At 44.0% G+C, this 14,719-nt stretch overlaps 2 protein-coding genes across 2 annotated transcripts in view; both read right to left on the bottom strand.

Annotated features, from left to right (window-relative positions):
- Positions 1-31: 31 nt before the first annotated feature.
- slx4 (SLX4 structure-specific endonuclease subunit homolog (S. cerevisiae)) lies at positions 32-10,268 on the bottom strand. Its single transcript, XM_043223166.1, has 13 exons — positions 9,474-10,268; positions 8,673-8,838; positions 8,341-8,568; positions 7,723-7,943; positions 7,340-7,632; positions 6,058-6,298; positions 5,905-5,984; positions 5,679-5,825; positions 5,415-5,584; positions 2,576-5,070; positions 2,313-2,412; positions 1,339-1,611; positions 32-1,267 (listed from the first exon to the last, which is right to left on the bottom strand). Exons 1-13 carry the CDS (start codon positions 9,874-9,876, stop codon positions 880-882), a joined length of 5,205 nt encoding a protein of 1,734 aa, XP_043079101.1. The 5' UTR covers positions 9,877-10,268; the 3' UTR covers positions 32-879.
- A 224-nt stretch (positions 10,269-10,492) lies between these two features.
- The window catches only part of crebbpa (CREB binding protein a), a 39,056-nt gene continuing 34,829 nt past the window's right edge, over positions 10,493-14,719 (bottom strand). The window contains 3 exon segments of the mRNA XM_043223131.1: positions 10,493-13,770; positions 14,036-14,317; positions 14,483-14,644. Coding sequence (XP_043079066.1) covers positions 11,599-13,770; positions 14,036-14,317; positions 14,483-14,644 — 2,616 coding nt within the window. The 3' untranslated portion in view covers positions 10,493-11,598.

Raw genomic sequence — 14,719 nt, 5'->3', positions numbered from 1 at the left:
TTGTGATTACAATTTAAAAAAATGGCATACATGCATATATATATATCATTACAAGCTAATGTTAGATGTGTGGTATGGAAGCCTGTTGTGCCACTAAATGATTAAACTAATTGCAATAATTCTGAGAAAGTCAACTGTGAGAAAGTCTAAATTATTTTTTGAGTGGCAGAAACAAGCTTCCATTTCATACGTAAACTTGCAATTCTCAGAAATAACCTGCGAGTTACAGAAGCTAAAATTGTGATATCAAGTCACAATTCTGAGTGTAGAAACTGGACTTTAAAATTTTATAGTTTTGAGGAAAATGTCTGAACTGCAAAACATAAACGCTCAATTCTGAGAAATAAAAGTTCAAATTGTAACTTTACATCGCACAACTGTCTTTAAATCTCACAATTATAAGCAAAAAAAGTTTGTATCATGAAACACTGAGAAAAAAGTAGCAATAGCCTTTTCATTTTTCAGTGGCAGATGGGCTTCCATAACGTGTGAAAAATTGTTTTTTTATCTTAATTTTTTTCATGAAAAATTATTTTGACTACAAATTTAGTTACCGTTTTCGTAACTTTTTGTTTGTTTTGAGAGGCTCAAAAAAATAAAATATCAAACAGCTTCAAATCAGCCTATTCTTGTAAACAAACATGTGACACTTACAATAAGAAATGTCTTTTAATAACATTATCCAGATGTTAAATTAAATTCATTAAAAAATATTTTCATTTCAAACATTGTACAAAAAAATTATGTCAAACTGATATAAAAAATACAAACATGAATGCATTTTATTTTCAATCCTGTCACTGGAATAGTTTAGTTGAAAAGATGAAAACCATTCTTCTCAAAATCATGTAGTTTTAATACATTATTTTATTTCTGCCCTCATGCGGCTCCTCCACTGGGCTTAGCTGCTTTCTTCCTTCCTCGTCCGGCTGCGCCGCCGCCGGTTGTCGTTTTCACGCGCCGTTTCCTGCGGGAAGACGCATTCTGGCCCTGTTTGGCCGTACTGAAAGTAATGCACTGAGAGTCCAGGAAGTCTAGTAGTTTAGCAGCACCTAACCTGATTCCCGCCGCTTTCAATCTGGAGCGCAGCTCGGCCAGCGACAGAGGCTGGTACTGCAGCACTCGAGCGTACAGCTCGGGCTCGGACAGGATGAACTGACGAACCGCAAGGAGTTTGTCCTTCTCACGCACAACAGCCTGAGACGCCGTGAAGCCCTCGCCGTCCGAGTCGTCGTCCTCGGACACACACAGCTGCTCCGGGTTCGACCTGGGGCGAAGAAATGGGTTGAAAGTTTCCTTGTAGCATTAAAGATGTATGCAGCCGCGTAGGAGCTGTACCTGTCAGACTCCGCAGTGGAGGATGTATTTGAGTTCTGCGAGGCTGATAAAAGCTCCTCTTCTTCGCTCGGCAGTTTCAGGGGCGAGACAGCAGGGGGTGCTGCGGGCTGCTTGAAGGAGAGCGGAGCAGGCTGGGAGCTAGAGGCGATCGGGGGGCGTTTGGGTCCTGAGGTCTCCTCCTCTGACTCAGAGCTCTGCAGCTGGTGGGTGTATTGATGGATCTCTTTCAGCTTCAGAACCATCTGCTTCTTGGGCAGCGGACGCACGCCGAACCTGGACAAAAAACAAACAATTTTGCAGCTCTGTGTTACTGAATGCGTTTCTTTAGCCTTGTTAAACGGACAGATCTGGTTTGATTCTCACTTGCATGCTATGCATATTGAATATTATGAATGCTTAAACTTTAGACCAAATTAAGATACACATAATATAAATTTTGAAAATAATGTTTATATTCATATACATTCTATAAATACAAATATATTTAATCATATTCATGCAGGTGTGCATATATATACGTAATACATACATATATATGTTAATGTAATGAGAAACTTTCAGGATCGTCTCTATTTGACAGCACCAATTATAACATATGTATGTATATTAAGTGCTAAATATTTTAACTTCTACAGAATAATTAAGAAAACACAATGCTTAATGCCCACAGAGAACTGCCAGACGTACAACAATATTTCTTATTTTAAAGTTATAACGCAAGTCATTGGTCAAGTGATAACCCGCCAAAGGCACATAGGTTAGTACTCACAGATAAATCTGATTTATGGAAATTCAAAACAATGGCTATCCACCTGCATTACCAAGCTTGGAAGAGCCAGGATAAATTTTTTTTAAACTGGCTGTGTTTGTCTTCTGACTTCTGTAACCAGTTAGTTGAAAGTTATTGCAAAGGTAGTTTTAGATTGTTTCTTGCTGTACACACTGTAACACAAATACATTCCTTTTATGCTCACCTGTTAAGTCTGTTTTTGAGCTCTGGTGTGTCCATATCTGAAAAGCCTGGCATGGGAGTTATGGGCACCAGTGGTACTTTATTCCTCTTTCTGCAAGCAACTGTATAAATAATATAAAGTTGATTTATAAAGTTGAAATATAAATATAAAGTTGATTTTAATATGGTTTTCTTAAAAATGTCTTTCTAAATGCTACGCATAATTAACAGACCTACAGTTCTGGGTTCCTGGTAAAACATCATTAACATACCAACGTGTCTTACCCGGAGTCTTAAGTTCTGCAACTCTCTTGGCCGAGGGAGCTGTTAATCTCTGGGAAAGAGGAAGGGAAGCCACATCCTCCTCTTCTTTCCAATCATCCCATATGTCAGGATCAGGTAGGCTGTGATTAAATGGACCTGGACTTGGATCAGGAGTTTTGGTCCGAGTTCCAGTTGCAAGAGGAGAGGTGGACGTTAGTTCTTTACCCTCGAGACCTGGCGGACTGACTGTACCTCCGCTGCTGTCAAGCCGTAGACTAAAGCGGGGCTTCTGGCTTCCAACTCCTCCATCCAAACCCCATGAGTCATCAAACGCTATAGGAGGCTCATCAATGCAATAAAATGAGTTTCCTCCAATATTCACCACTTCGGCAACACTTTGATTTAGATTCTCTTCTTCTGCTCTTCCAGTCGCATCCATATTGTTGAATGTGTTTCCCGCAATATCCACTAGTCCCTCAAAACCTTGATTTGGATTTTCTTCTCCTACTCTTCTCCCAGGCTCATCCATGTCACTAAATGAGTTTCCTGCAGCATCCACCAATTCTTCTTCACCTTGATTTGAGTTCTCTCCCAAATCCATTCGCTCTACCCCAGCATTGTTACTCTTTCTGGATCTTTCTGGAGGACTGCAGCTTTGAGAGTTCTGAGACAGACTGGAGCATCCCTGCTCAAGAGAGCTCTGATTCATCTCAAGTTTCTTACTAGAGAAAGGAGAACTCAACTGTAGAGAAAGCAAGCCAACTTTTCCCTGACTGCCAAAGGATCTAGAATTACCTCTACTATCCCTGAGCCCAACCTCACAGTCTTTGACCACAGGGGAGCCAAACGGGATCTGACATCGTATGGAAGAGTCTGAATGGAGAGGAGTGCTACTTGAGGGCTTGGAGACACCCTGGGCTGGATGTTCAATGTGGGAGCCATCGGAAACATCTGTAGAAGGAACCTGAGACAGTCTTAGATGGTGAAGTGGTCTCTTATAACCTGGAGAGTGATCCATATCAGAGCTAAAATGTTTTTTAGAGGGACTCAGATCTGATTTGGTCAAGGGTACAGCTTTTATGCAGCTGCTTGAAGAATTGAGGCTAGCAGATTTCAAACCACCTGAGACAGAGGAAGAGGATGAAGAAGACAATGATTTGGGGAAGAGTTGGGTTCGGCGCATGCTGATGCATGTCTGGGCAGAGCTACAGCGTGTGGATGGCATCGGAGTGGCAGGAATCAGCCAGGAAACCTCAGCGGAGCCATCAAACACGCTTTCATTGGCAATCCTAGGGCTACAGTGCTCTGATCGATCAGATCTGGTTTCTCTATCTGTTGACACCTGCTTGAAAGAATCTACCTGTTTGTCAGCATGGCTTTGGGATCCAGATTCTTTGAAACTGCTCTCTGTGACTTTGCAAGCATAGTTTGTGGACATCTGAAGAGGTTCCAAAGGAGATTCGATAGGAGACTGAGCATGTTTAGTGTTAACAGCAATGTGGCCATTGTCTACATCCATTTCATCACCAGAATCTGAAAGAACGATGAGCTCAACCTGTTTGCTTTGAGATTCTGGAGGGGAAGCAGGGTTTTCAATTTTCTGGCATACTGAATTGTCTTTTGCTAGTGGAGATTTATCTTTGTGTTCACCGTCATGAGGGACAGGAGACACTCCAGGCATGGGGAAGCTAGTCTCACCTGACACATCTAAGCTTGGTGGAGGGCTTATGGAGAGGTCGATTACCTCACTAACACATGAAGGACGAAACGGGGCAGGTGTGTTTTTCTGTAGAGTGTGCGATGGCTTGTAACGCTGCTGCTGAGAGCAGGACGCTGGCGTTTGTATCGGTTCTATGTATTCCCCTACAGACTGGGAGAATAAACGGTCATAGCTCTTGTCTAGACTGGCATCCGGGTCTTTGTTTTCTTCTAATTTTGAAATCAAACAAACTCTCTCAATCTCTGAATTGGGGTTTTTAAGGTTTCCTTTTGGCCTTGTTACCATGGCAGCCTCTGTCCCATCCACGCCTTGTTTGTTACTATGGCAACTGCCGGCAGATTTCTCTAGGAGGGATTCTGTGTCATTCCTGTCTTCCGTCTCACCCTTATTCTCATTTCCAAGGGATGTGGTTGCATCTCCCTCCTCTTCCTCGGTGGTCTCAGTCGCAGGCTCCAACATAGTCTCCATCTTCCTTTGTGTTGCTGCAAACTCATAAATCTCGTCAAGCTCTTCCTCATCCACCCGGTCCTCTTTTTCTCCATCTTCCCCCTCTCGCTCCTCTTCCGTGTCTCTTTCTTCTCTGGCAGTCTCTTTGAAATCATCCTCTTCTCCGCTGTCCCCGTGCTGCCACATTGATTGGAGAAGCTCCAAGAAGTTGCTTTCTGCCAAGTTCTGGTCTTCTTGGTCCCCGAAATGAGGCTCAGGTGCTGGATACACTTCAGACTCCTCTCTTGGGTTTTCCTCCACACTTGCAGAATATTCTTCACACTGCTGCTGCAGCTCAGCCAAACCAAACCTGAAATATAACACAAATTTAAATCTAGTAGGGTTGGGAAATAGGGGTGTAATGGTACACAAACATGAGAGTTCGGTATGTATAGCAGTTTTGACATCCCGTCAGCATGTCAGTGATCTACGTCTCTGTGTATTAACTCGTCGTTTTGAAAACAGGTGGAGATTGGAGATGAAGACTTACCACTAATCAAAGAACCATGAAATCTTCATTAATGCTTATTTCACTTTAAAACTACAATTCCACTCATGCAGTGGCTAAATCAAAGCAGACAATATTTCTGTGTACCGTTAACACCCCTATTGGGAAATAATTTTGATATTTGAACCTCATCATAAGATTCTGACCTGTTTGCAAGCTCCTGTATGTGGGGTAGCAGTGTGTTTGTCAGAGGACAGTGGGCTGTGTAAAGATACTGCAGGAATGCCAGTACTGCCTCCCCAACAACATTACCCAACAGCACCCTCTGAGAAACAGGCATACCCTCCTCCTGAACACCAAAACCTGAGTCATGGACCTACAAACATATGGTAACAGCTTGGTTATTCCTCTGCACTTGATTCTTGATTGTTAGATTCTGCTTGCGGCATCGGAGATATAGATGCGTTCACCATGTTGGCCAGCAGAGGGCATCGTGTGTACAGCATAAACGAGTGTGTGAAGAAAACGTCCCCACTGTCCACCTGTAACTGCACATCGCTGAGCTGAGGGTTGTTCACCATGCTGCTCAGATCTGACGCTAACTTTGAAGCACACGCCTGAAAACACAAAAATTTAAGAAACATCTATTCATTGCAGTTTATTCATATCCCAATCACAACTAAAGGAAATTCTTACTGGGGTTTTCTTGCGCGTCTTGTCTTTTGTCTCTGGAACAAAGCCACTTGAAGGAAGTTCATTCACTGCATTGTCTTTAACTAAAGAACATGGGACAGTGTGAGCCTGATAATAAAAAACTGACGTCTTCTTGTGACAGAATATCAATATTACCTGACTTGTCCCCTGCGGCGGTGTACGCAGTGTATCTATACTGGGTGAGGGTCATGCCTTCCTCTGCGAGCTCCATCAGGTCCTGCAGAGCCTGGGGGCCTGGTGTACCCGAACAGGGGGTGAAGGGACGGGTAGCCTGGTGTTGTGCCGGACTTTGATCTGAAAGCTTTTCCTGGACTGGATCAGCCTCAGCTAGACATTTCTTGACTGGAGTTACTTCAAGAGTCTTGACCTTTTCTCTCTGAAGCAATAATGTTAAATGTAGATTGAGCATCAGCATCTTTAATATCTGGGTTACAGAATTAGCTGCATTACACGCAGGGCTGAAATGATGACTGTTAAGAAGAGTTTGTTTGTTAGGGGCGGCAAAAACAAAGGTAGTTTCATGTTAGTTGTAGGAGTTGTGCCCCAAATCTTGTAACGCTGCCAGAATTCTGTTCAAGGTAAAATTTGATCACAACGGCCATTAATCAGCTTTCGGTGAACATGTTAAACCAGTGATCAAAAACTGTTATTAAAGGAATCTTTCAGGAATTTTTAACTAATCTCTTACGGTTTTGCACTATTTTATATTATGTAGTAATGTTAATTTGGTTTTAATAAAATCCAATTTACAGTTAATACATATTTTAAACTAATAATTTAGATTTCCGTTAGAATGACACTCTCTGAAATGTTCACGACAGCACAAAGAGAATTTATTAGGAAAATCCCCAAAAATATATCAGTAAAAAAACATTAATTTATAATTGTCATGGATACTTTAAAAACTATTATTGCATTACAAATTATACAGTGAAGCCACCGATCTATAATAGATGTATATTTAAAAAATACACTTTAATGGCAAATTACAAAATGCCACCTTTTTGGTATTTACATATTTACATTTACATTTATTTACTTATTTTTGAACTGATCCGTACTACTTATAAAATGCAGCAATGTAGTTTGATGTTTTTATTAGTGCTGTCAAACAATTAATCCAATCCAAAGTTTTTGTTTGCATGATACATGAGTGTATACTGCATTTATTATGTATATATAAAACACACACATTCAGTATATATTTAGAAAATATTCACATGTATATGGATTTCTATATTTATATAATCATATTTTACATTATATATAAATATACTTAATATACAAACATCAATGTGTGTGTTTGTATTTACACATACATAATAAATATACACTATGTAAACAAAAAAGTTTATTTTGGATGCAATTAATTGTTTGACAGTACTAGTTTTTATTAAAATCCAGTTTTTACTCTCACCTCCGGTGCAACCCATGGCTGTATGAAGTTGCTCAGTTCTGAAGTGTAAAACTCTGACATTTCATCTGGCCCTCCTCCACGAAGAGCACTTCTGTCCCAGAGCGGGGTGTGAGGATGAAGAGAAAGCGTGGTGGGGGATAAGGTTGGTGTTGGAGGAGAGGGGGGTCTGGAACGAAGCAAGAGAGACGAAACCCGCTCCTGCAGACGGTTCAGTGCTGCCTGAGGGTCCTGGATGAGGAGAAGTGGTGGGTGGACAGGAGACGCTCCCTTCCTTCTCTTCCCACGACCCTTACCTGAAAGAGAGCAGGAATAATAATAATAATAATAACAACCAGTGCAGTTTCACTGCACTGCACGTGTTTAACTAGAAAAGGTGAGTTTACCTGCTCCAGGTTTCCACTGTAAGGCAGGAGCCACCGTCGCAGGAGGACTGGAGACCTGAGCCAGCATCTCTCGCTCCTGTTCCACTTCCTGCTCGAGTAAAGAACGAGACAGAGCCAGCGCCACCATTGTGTCCTCGTCCAACTTCTGGGCTTTCCTCCTGGTTCTCTTTTTTGCAGCCATGCCATCCCTCTTAGCTATCGTAGCGCTACCTAGCTGCTGCCTGAGGAGAGAAGGATCATATAAAACTAAATAATCTACAGGCGCCCGTTTTGGTTGAGCATCCAAAAATAACCAGTGATTATTTTTAATTTGCATTTTAAACCATGTTTTCTTCACAGTTAAGCACATTTTTGCTGTAATGCATTTACAGATATTTTACTTGAAAATATATCATTTTTTTGATAATTAATAAGGTGCAAAAAAGTACTGTGCTGTATATATACTTTCCAAAAATTTACATTGAATTAAATGTTTTTTTAAACAGTAATAAAAGGCCAAAGATAAAAATTTGTGCTGTTAAATGATTAATCACTCGTCTGCTACATGTAGAATGTATGTAAATATCTAAATATATAGTACACTTACACGCATACAGATTTATATATAAACGGACTTACGATTGGTCAGTTGTGCTGTCGCTTGCTGTCTCAGCAGCTTGCCTCCTCAGAGCCTGGAGAAGGTCATTTGGTTTCACCCCCATATCAGTCGAACAACGCTTCAGGTGGACAGACCGGCTTTTTTCTGATTTAAAACTCTTTCCACAAATGGGACACTCTGGGACCCGTGGTCTGGGTTGGGGATGATGGGACGCTGAAGGAGCACTGCTCTCGCTTGCATCTAAACATCTACAAAGCAGGAGAACGGGTCAAAAAGTCAAGACGTCAAAAGCGAAACCGATCTCGTGCGTGGAAGGTGAGCCGTATCTCATAATGCGGTGGCGATAGAGCACCTGTTGATGTGCTGAGTGCGCAGCGGAGGGCTCATGGCTGACAGATCTTTCTGGCAGAGCTGGCAGAAGAACAGTCCTTCGTCTTCCACGTCTCCAGTGGACTGAGCCTCACGATCCAACTCCTGCTGAAGCTGAAGAGCCAGGGCCTCGTCGCTGCTTACATCTTCTGTAGAACACACACCAACACACATACATGTGAAATTAGTTTTAGCTGTCTAATATTTTTTTCTGTGTGAGAAATACAGCATTCATCATCTTTTTTTTAAACTCTCAATTTATACAGAATCGTACAGGTCATTACAACATTTTCTTTACAGTATTAATTAGAATACATTTTTTGGTGGAGCCATTAAAAGTTTGAAAAAAAAAAAAAAAAAAAAAGAATACACTACTACCCTAACCAAACCAAAAATAAACAAAAAATATTGCTAATGGTTGTATAACAAGAAAATTATCTGGTAATTAACTAACTCTGACTTCGACTAATAGTTTACCCAAAAAGATGGATCTTTCTTTTAAAGAATTTAATATAAATTTTTAATAATGCATTGACAATTGCAATTGATGTATGGAGAAAAAAAAATCTATTCATCTATAATAATAATAATAATAATAATAATAATAAATAAATATAATTCACTGTCTACCTTCAACTATTCTTCAAATCACCTTCTTTTGTGTTGAACAGAAAGACACTATGTGTTTGGAATGTAGTGAGGGTGAGTGTTTTTACTACTAAATGAACTGCACATTATAAACGGTGAGTTTTCCTGAAGCTGAGGGACTGTGTTGACAGCACACCTGTGAGCTGGATCCCAGCAGCGAGGTGCTTTCCATCAGACTCCGAGGTCGTGGGCCGCTCGGTCTCTGCGTGCAGGAGTCTCTCCGGACCGGCTCTCTTAAACCGCTGCATTCTCCGGATCACCGCGTCTTTGACTTTCCCTGTGCCAGGCACTTCAGGCACGGGCTGAGAAACACCGCCGGACCCTGCAGCTTGAGTCCTGCCGTTGATCCCACTCTTCACTTCAGTCCTATCGGTCTTCTTTCTCCTCTTGGGTGGGTTTCTTCTAGAAGAGGGGGAGGATGGCTGCTCATCCTTGGTCGCCGATCTCTTTTCATCTCCAGATCCTCCTGCTCCTCTCTTCTTCACTCTTTTAAGGAGACGAGAGCAGAGCTCGGTGAAGTCCTGGTCTGAGTCGTCCATGATGAGCCAATCACACACATGATCTATCGCATGTGTCGGTTCTTATACGGATCCATATTTATAGATCACTTGTATTTAATATTGCGGAAACATGCGCGAAGCTACACGCTAATCTCTTGAAACGCATTTTATAGAAAACGTTCACCTTTGTTTACGTTTCAATCTGCTAGTATTCGAGCGTAATAATATCGGTTAACGTATTTGTACGACGACTTATTCCATAACAACTTCGGCACAGACTGTTAGCATAACGCACTTTAGTATATGTCTTTAAAACAGATAATTTAATGTCGCAAAACAGCGAGTTTCTCATGAAATGTTCTGCAGCAGCGGCTAATGTTGTTCAAAATACCGTCCCGCAGCCGCCGCTGTCTACTTCCGGTGACGTGCGGTACGCGTTGACGCAATGACTGCGTCGATTGCGAAACATCTCCGAATCATGTGACTGAACTTGCGAAATGGCGCAAATGCAAAAAAGATGGTCAATTGCATCACATATTGCGAATAACTATTTTGAGTATTTACAAATTTTAACAATTAAATAAGCCAAAGCGCGCGACACCCTAACGTTGCTCAAAGTAGCTAAAACAATAGATACAACATAGAATACACATGATTTTGATCTGTTGCACACAGTTTATTTAACAATATGGTATATAAGTAAGAAATAAGTTTTTTTTTCAACCAGTTTATACAGTGATTCCATTCTTTCTTCCTTATATTTATAGTACTTTGCTTAATAACTTGCATGATTTACATAAAGGGAAAAAGTAGGGCCCCTGTTCAAGTTTGTGTGAGAGGAATGAGGGTCAATAGCAGAATCCATTCTGTTTCCTACAAGCAGTCAACCAGTGATCGCACATTGCCTCCCGCTCAGCTTAGGGGCCCCGCTCTCTCCCTCTTTCTCTCTAGCTCTCTTTATATTTATATATCTGTATGACAAAATTAGGACAAAAAGCAACAATATTCTACATCTGCAAGACAGAACCTCTGGATCCAGGCCAGTGAGATGTTGTAAATGTGTACATGTCCTCTCGGGGTCGGTGCTGTATTGTCTGAGTGATGCATATGTGTGTGTTCGTGTGTGTCTGCATACATGCGTATGCACAGTTCCTATCGATACAAACAAATAGTTCTCCTCATAAAAACTTCACAATGAGGAAGGGAGGAAACGCCTCCGAATGCATGTCTGGAAAAAAAAAATGGTACAACACTAGAACACAATCGCCAGGTAGGATGACAGGCAGAGCAGAGAAACCCTGACCCAAACTCCCAGACAAATTAATTTTACAGTCAAAGTTAGATAAGGTATAAAACAAAAAGGTATGAATAATATAATGAAGTTTCGTAATTTTCTTAAAAAAAAAAAAAAAAAAAAAAAGGCATGAAACCAGACCACCCTCCCCCGAAAACAAAACAAAAAACATTGACCACACAAAGGTCTAAACTGAACAAAAAATATATTCTTTGTGATTTATATTTTTCTTTTAAACAACAATTTTCAAATCCCTCTTAAAAGGAAGAAATCAGTCTTTTGTTTTTAGGAAACATCAACATTCCCTATTCCGTGTCGACATAAATTTCACCCCCACCCCCCATACATTTCTTCAAACTTTTTACACGTCAGTACAAAAAAAATTTGAGAATATTAGAGAAAAACCAACAGAGCCACAAAAAAAGAGGAGCGGGGAGACTGTGGTGGGTGGAGTCTCCCAGTAAACGCTACAATCCCTCCACGAATTTCTCCAGCGTGTCTCCCGTCGTGTCTCCTACCATGCCTAAGTCACTGGGCAGCCCTTGGCGGTTGGGTGTATTGAGTTGCGGGAGCATGGCACTCTGCTCAGGCGTGCCCAGGTGCGCCTGGTCCATGGAGCCAGGCATGGGCGTCGTCAGACCAGGGTGCGGCGATCCTGTGTGCTGCGGCGAAGGCTGTGGCTGAACCTGTGGGGAGGGACTGGAATGTGGTGGAGGCTGCCGCGATGGAGGTCTGGGTGACTGTACGGGGGCCGGCGAGCACACCTGATTACTGAGTGCATTAGCCATAGGCTGGCCGGGAAGGTGCGTGCCTTGCAGCTGGCCAGAAAGCAGATGAGTTTGTGGGCTCATGGGACTCGGTTGTGCCGGCGAGCCCATTGGAGGCTTAAGGACAACCTGCTGCTGCTGCTGGAGCATGCGTTGGTGAAGGAGGTTGGATGTGCCATCCATTCCCATGCCGGCTTGCCCCATCTGGGCCATCGGGGGCAGCTGTCCCATGGATCCACCTGTTGCTTGCATGGCCAGCTGCTGTTGCTGCATCCGGAGTTGTGTATAGTTGGCAGCAGTCCCTTGTGCCTGTGGGAACTGACCGTGTGCCTGCGGCATCACTCCCTGCTGCTGCTGCTGCTGCTGTTGTTGCTGTTGCTGCCGCAAAAGCTGACGGCGGTACAACTCCTGCAGTTGTGGGTTGTTGGCGTGCGCAGGGTTCATGAGCTGCCCCTGCGCTCCGAGAGCTGCCATGCCCTGCGGAGCGGGCTGCTGTGCTTGCTGCTGCTGCGGCGGCGGTGCCATGCCAGGTCGTGGTACCGCCTGCATTGCCGCCATGTTCTGCGCAGGATGCATGCCTTGTTGCGCTTGCTGCTGTGGCTGGTTGGCGTGGTACTTGGCGGTCCTCTGCTTAATGAAGGCAGCCATTAGCTGTGGGTTCGATTTGAGGATATTCAACACCTGTTGCTGCTGCTGGGGAGAGCTGGGCGACTTGAGCGTGAGCAGCAAGTCTTGCAAGGCATTGGGGGCGATGGCTCCGGGTCTCTGGGGTGCTTGCGGTCGTGGGCCCTGCGTGGGCACCATCATGCGTGGCTGCGCTGCTTGCTGGGGCATCGTGGGCCTCTGCATAGGCATGGTCTGCGGTGCGGTCTGAGGCGGAGCTACCTGCTGTTGAGCCGCTTGCATGCCTGGCTGAGGACCTCCGGTCCACTGTCCTTGCGGGATTTGCGGCATGACCTGTTGCCCGCGTGGCCCGACGTGCTGCATGGGCGGCTGCATCGGGCCTGGCATGCGTGGCTGCTGGTGGTTCATGGGAAGGCCATTCATGGTCATGCGATAGTTCTGTTGGTGCTGAGCCTGCGCCACCATCTCTATGTGCCGTGCCATTTTGACTGCCATAGGCGGAGGCTGTTGCTGTTGCTGCGCTGGAGGCTGCTGCTGTTGCTGCGGAGGTTGCGGGAGCGGAGACTGCTGCTGGTGAAGCGGGGAAGCCTGTGGGCCAGGTTTGCCCTGTGAAGCTTGAGGAGGGGGTTGTCCGTTGCGGGGAGCATTGGGATATGCCGGGGACATGACGCCCGCATTGGGAGTCGTTGGCTGGTTGGAAATCGGTTGCGGCGTTTGAGGGGTATTGGGTTGCTGATGTGAGGTGGGTGTGCTGGGGGCTGTTGATGCAGGTGGTGAGGGTAGGCTCTGGGGCATGGCTCGGCCCTGCATAGTAGCCATGCGTCTGCGCATCATCTGCGCCTGCTGGAGCCTGTGCTGCAGCTGCTGCTGACGCAGTTTGTGCTTAATGTTGAGGCAGAAGGGCACGGGGCACTTGTTCTCTTGACAGTGCTTGGCATGATAGCAGCAGAGCGCAATTAGCTGCTTGCACACCGGGCAGCCACCGTTTGTCTTGCGCTTGCAGCCCTTGGTGTGCTGCACCACCCGCTTCATCTTCTGGCAGGATGGCAGGGAGCAGTTGGCATTGCGGCACTGGCAGGCGTGCACCAGAGACTGAATGCAACGCTGGATGCTTAGACGCCGACTCTCCTGAGGACTCTTGGAGGCCTCGCCACTTTGACTGTTGTCATCGTCCAGACCCAGACCCCACTTAACCATCTGGTGCTCGTGGCCTTTAGTGTTGTAGCAACTGATGCACAAGTCAAAGTCCTGAGGAAAGATGAGAACAGAGTGATTTAGCAAGGGATTGGAGGAAGTCTCCTCATGAAAGGACAAGAAATGCATCAACTTCAAATGGACAAAACTTGAAAGATGTGTTTAAGCTAGCATTAAAATAGTTGTTACCAAAAGATCCCACGGCTCCCTAAGTTTCATAAGGTTCAAAGGTTTACTTTTCTTGTGCAGAAAGATACCCACATCCATACTGATTTTAAAAAAACAGGTGTAATGTGTTACAGGAGCCTCTGGATCTTACCTCACATACGGTACAGTGCCAACGTGTCTCGACATGGTGTTTACATTCGTTGCAGGTGTAGACAAAGCGGTCCTGGCCCTGGTTGTGCAATTCCACCAACATGCACATGGTGCTCCATTTGCAGCGCCGCAAAGAACTGAACTCCCAGTGCTTATCCCGTGCTAGCGTTAAGAAGGCGTCCCTTCCGTCCATAAGGTCACAGGTCAGAAGGGGATCGGAGTCAACAATGGGTAGTAATGAGTTGACCATGGGCCCAGAGTGCAGATGGATTACAAAAAACACCTGTAGGACAAGGTAACATGTAGAACAAGGTAAGTGCTTTGTCCAGATTTTTCCAGTGAAAAATATTAAAAGCTGACATGCAAAACTTGAAGTTAAACAATGTACATGACTCGAGCAATGTCTTTGAGAACAAGTTAATGATCAGATAAAGAACATATAGTAGACCTCTTTGTGTTTCTCCATTGTGGCGTAGAGTTTCTGAGAAAGATCATTGGCTACATTCGGCATCCCAGGTTTCTTTTTATTAGCTCGGCTCATGCTGCTTTTATTCTTATTTGTTTTCTTGTTGTTCTTCTTTTTTGCATTCTTACTGTCCCCAGGCGTGCCCTGTTAGAAAGAATAAAAGAGTCTATAAAAGGTGTCTGGAGTTTATAAAAAATGTAATTTAATCTACAGCATATC

The sequence above is a fragment of the Puntigrus tetrazona genome, chromosome 22, assembly GCF_018831695.1.
Source record: "Puntigrus tetrazona isolate hp1 chromosome 22, ASM1883169v1, whole genome shotgun sequence".
In the NCBI taxonomy this organism is placed as follows: domain Eukaryota; kingdom Metazoa; phylum Chordata; class Actinopteri; order Cypriniformes; family Cyprinidae; genus Puntigrus; species Puntigrus tetrazona.
Note: the sequence above shows the minus strand (reverse complement) of the source record. Positions and strands in the feature narration are given on the sequence as shown.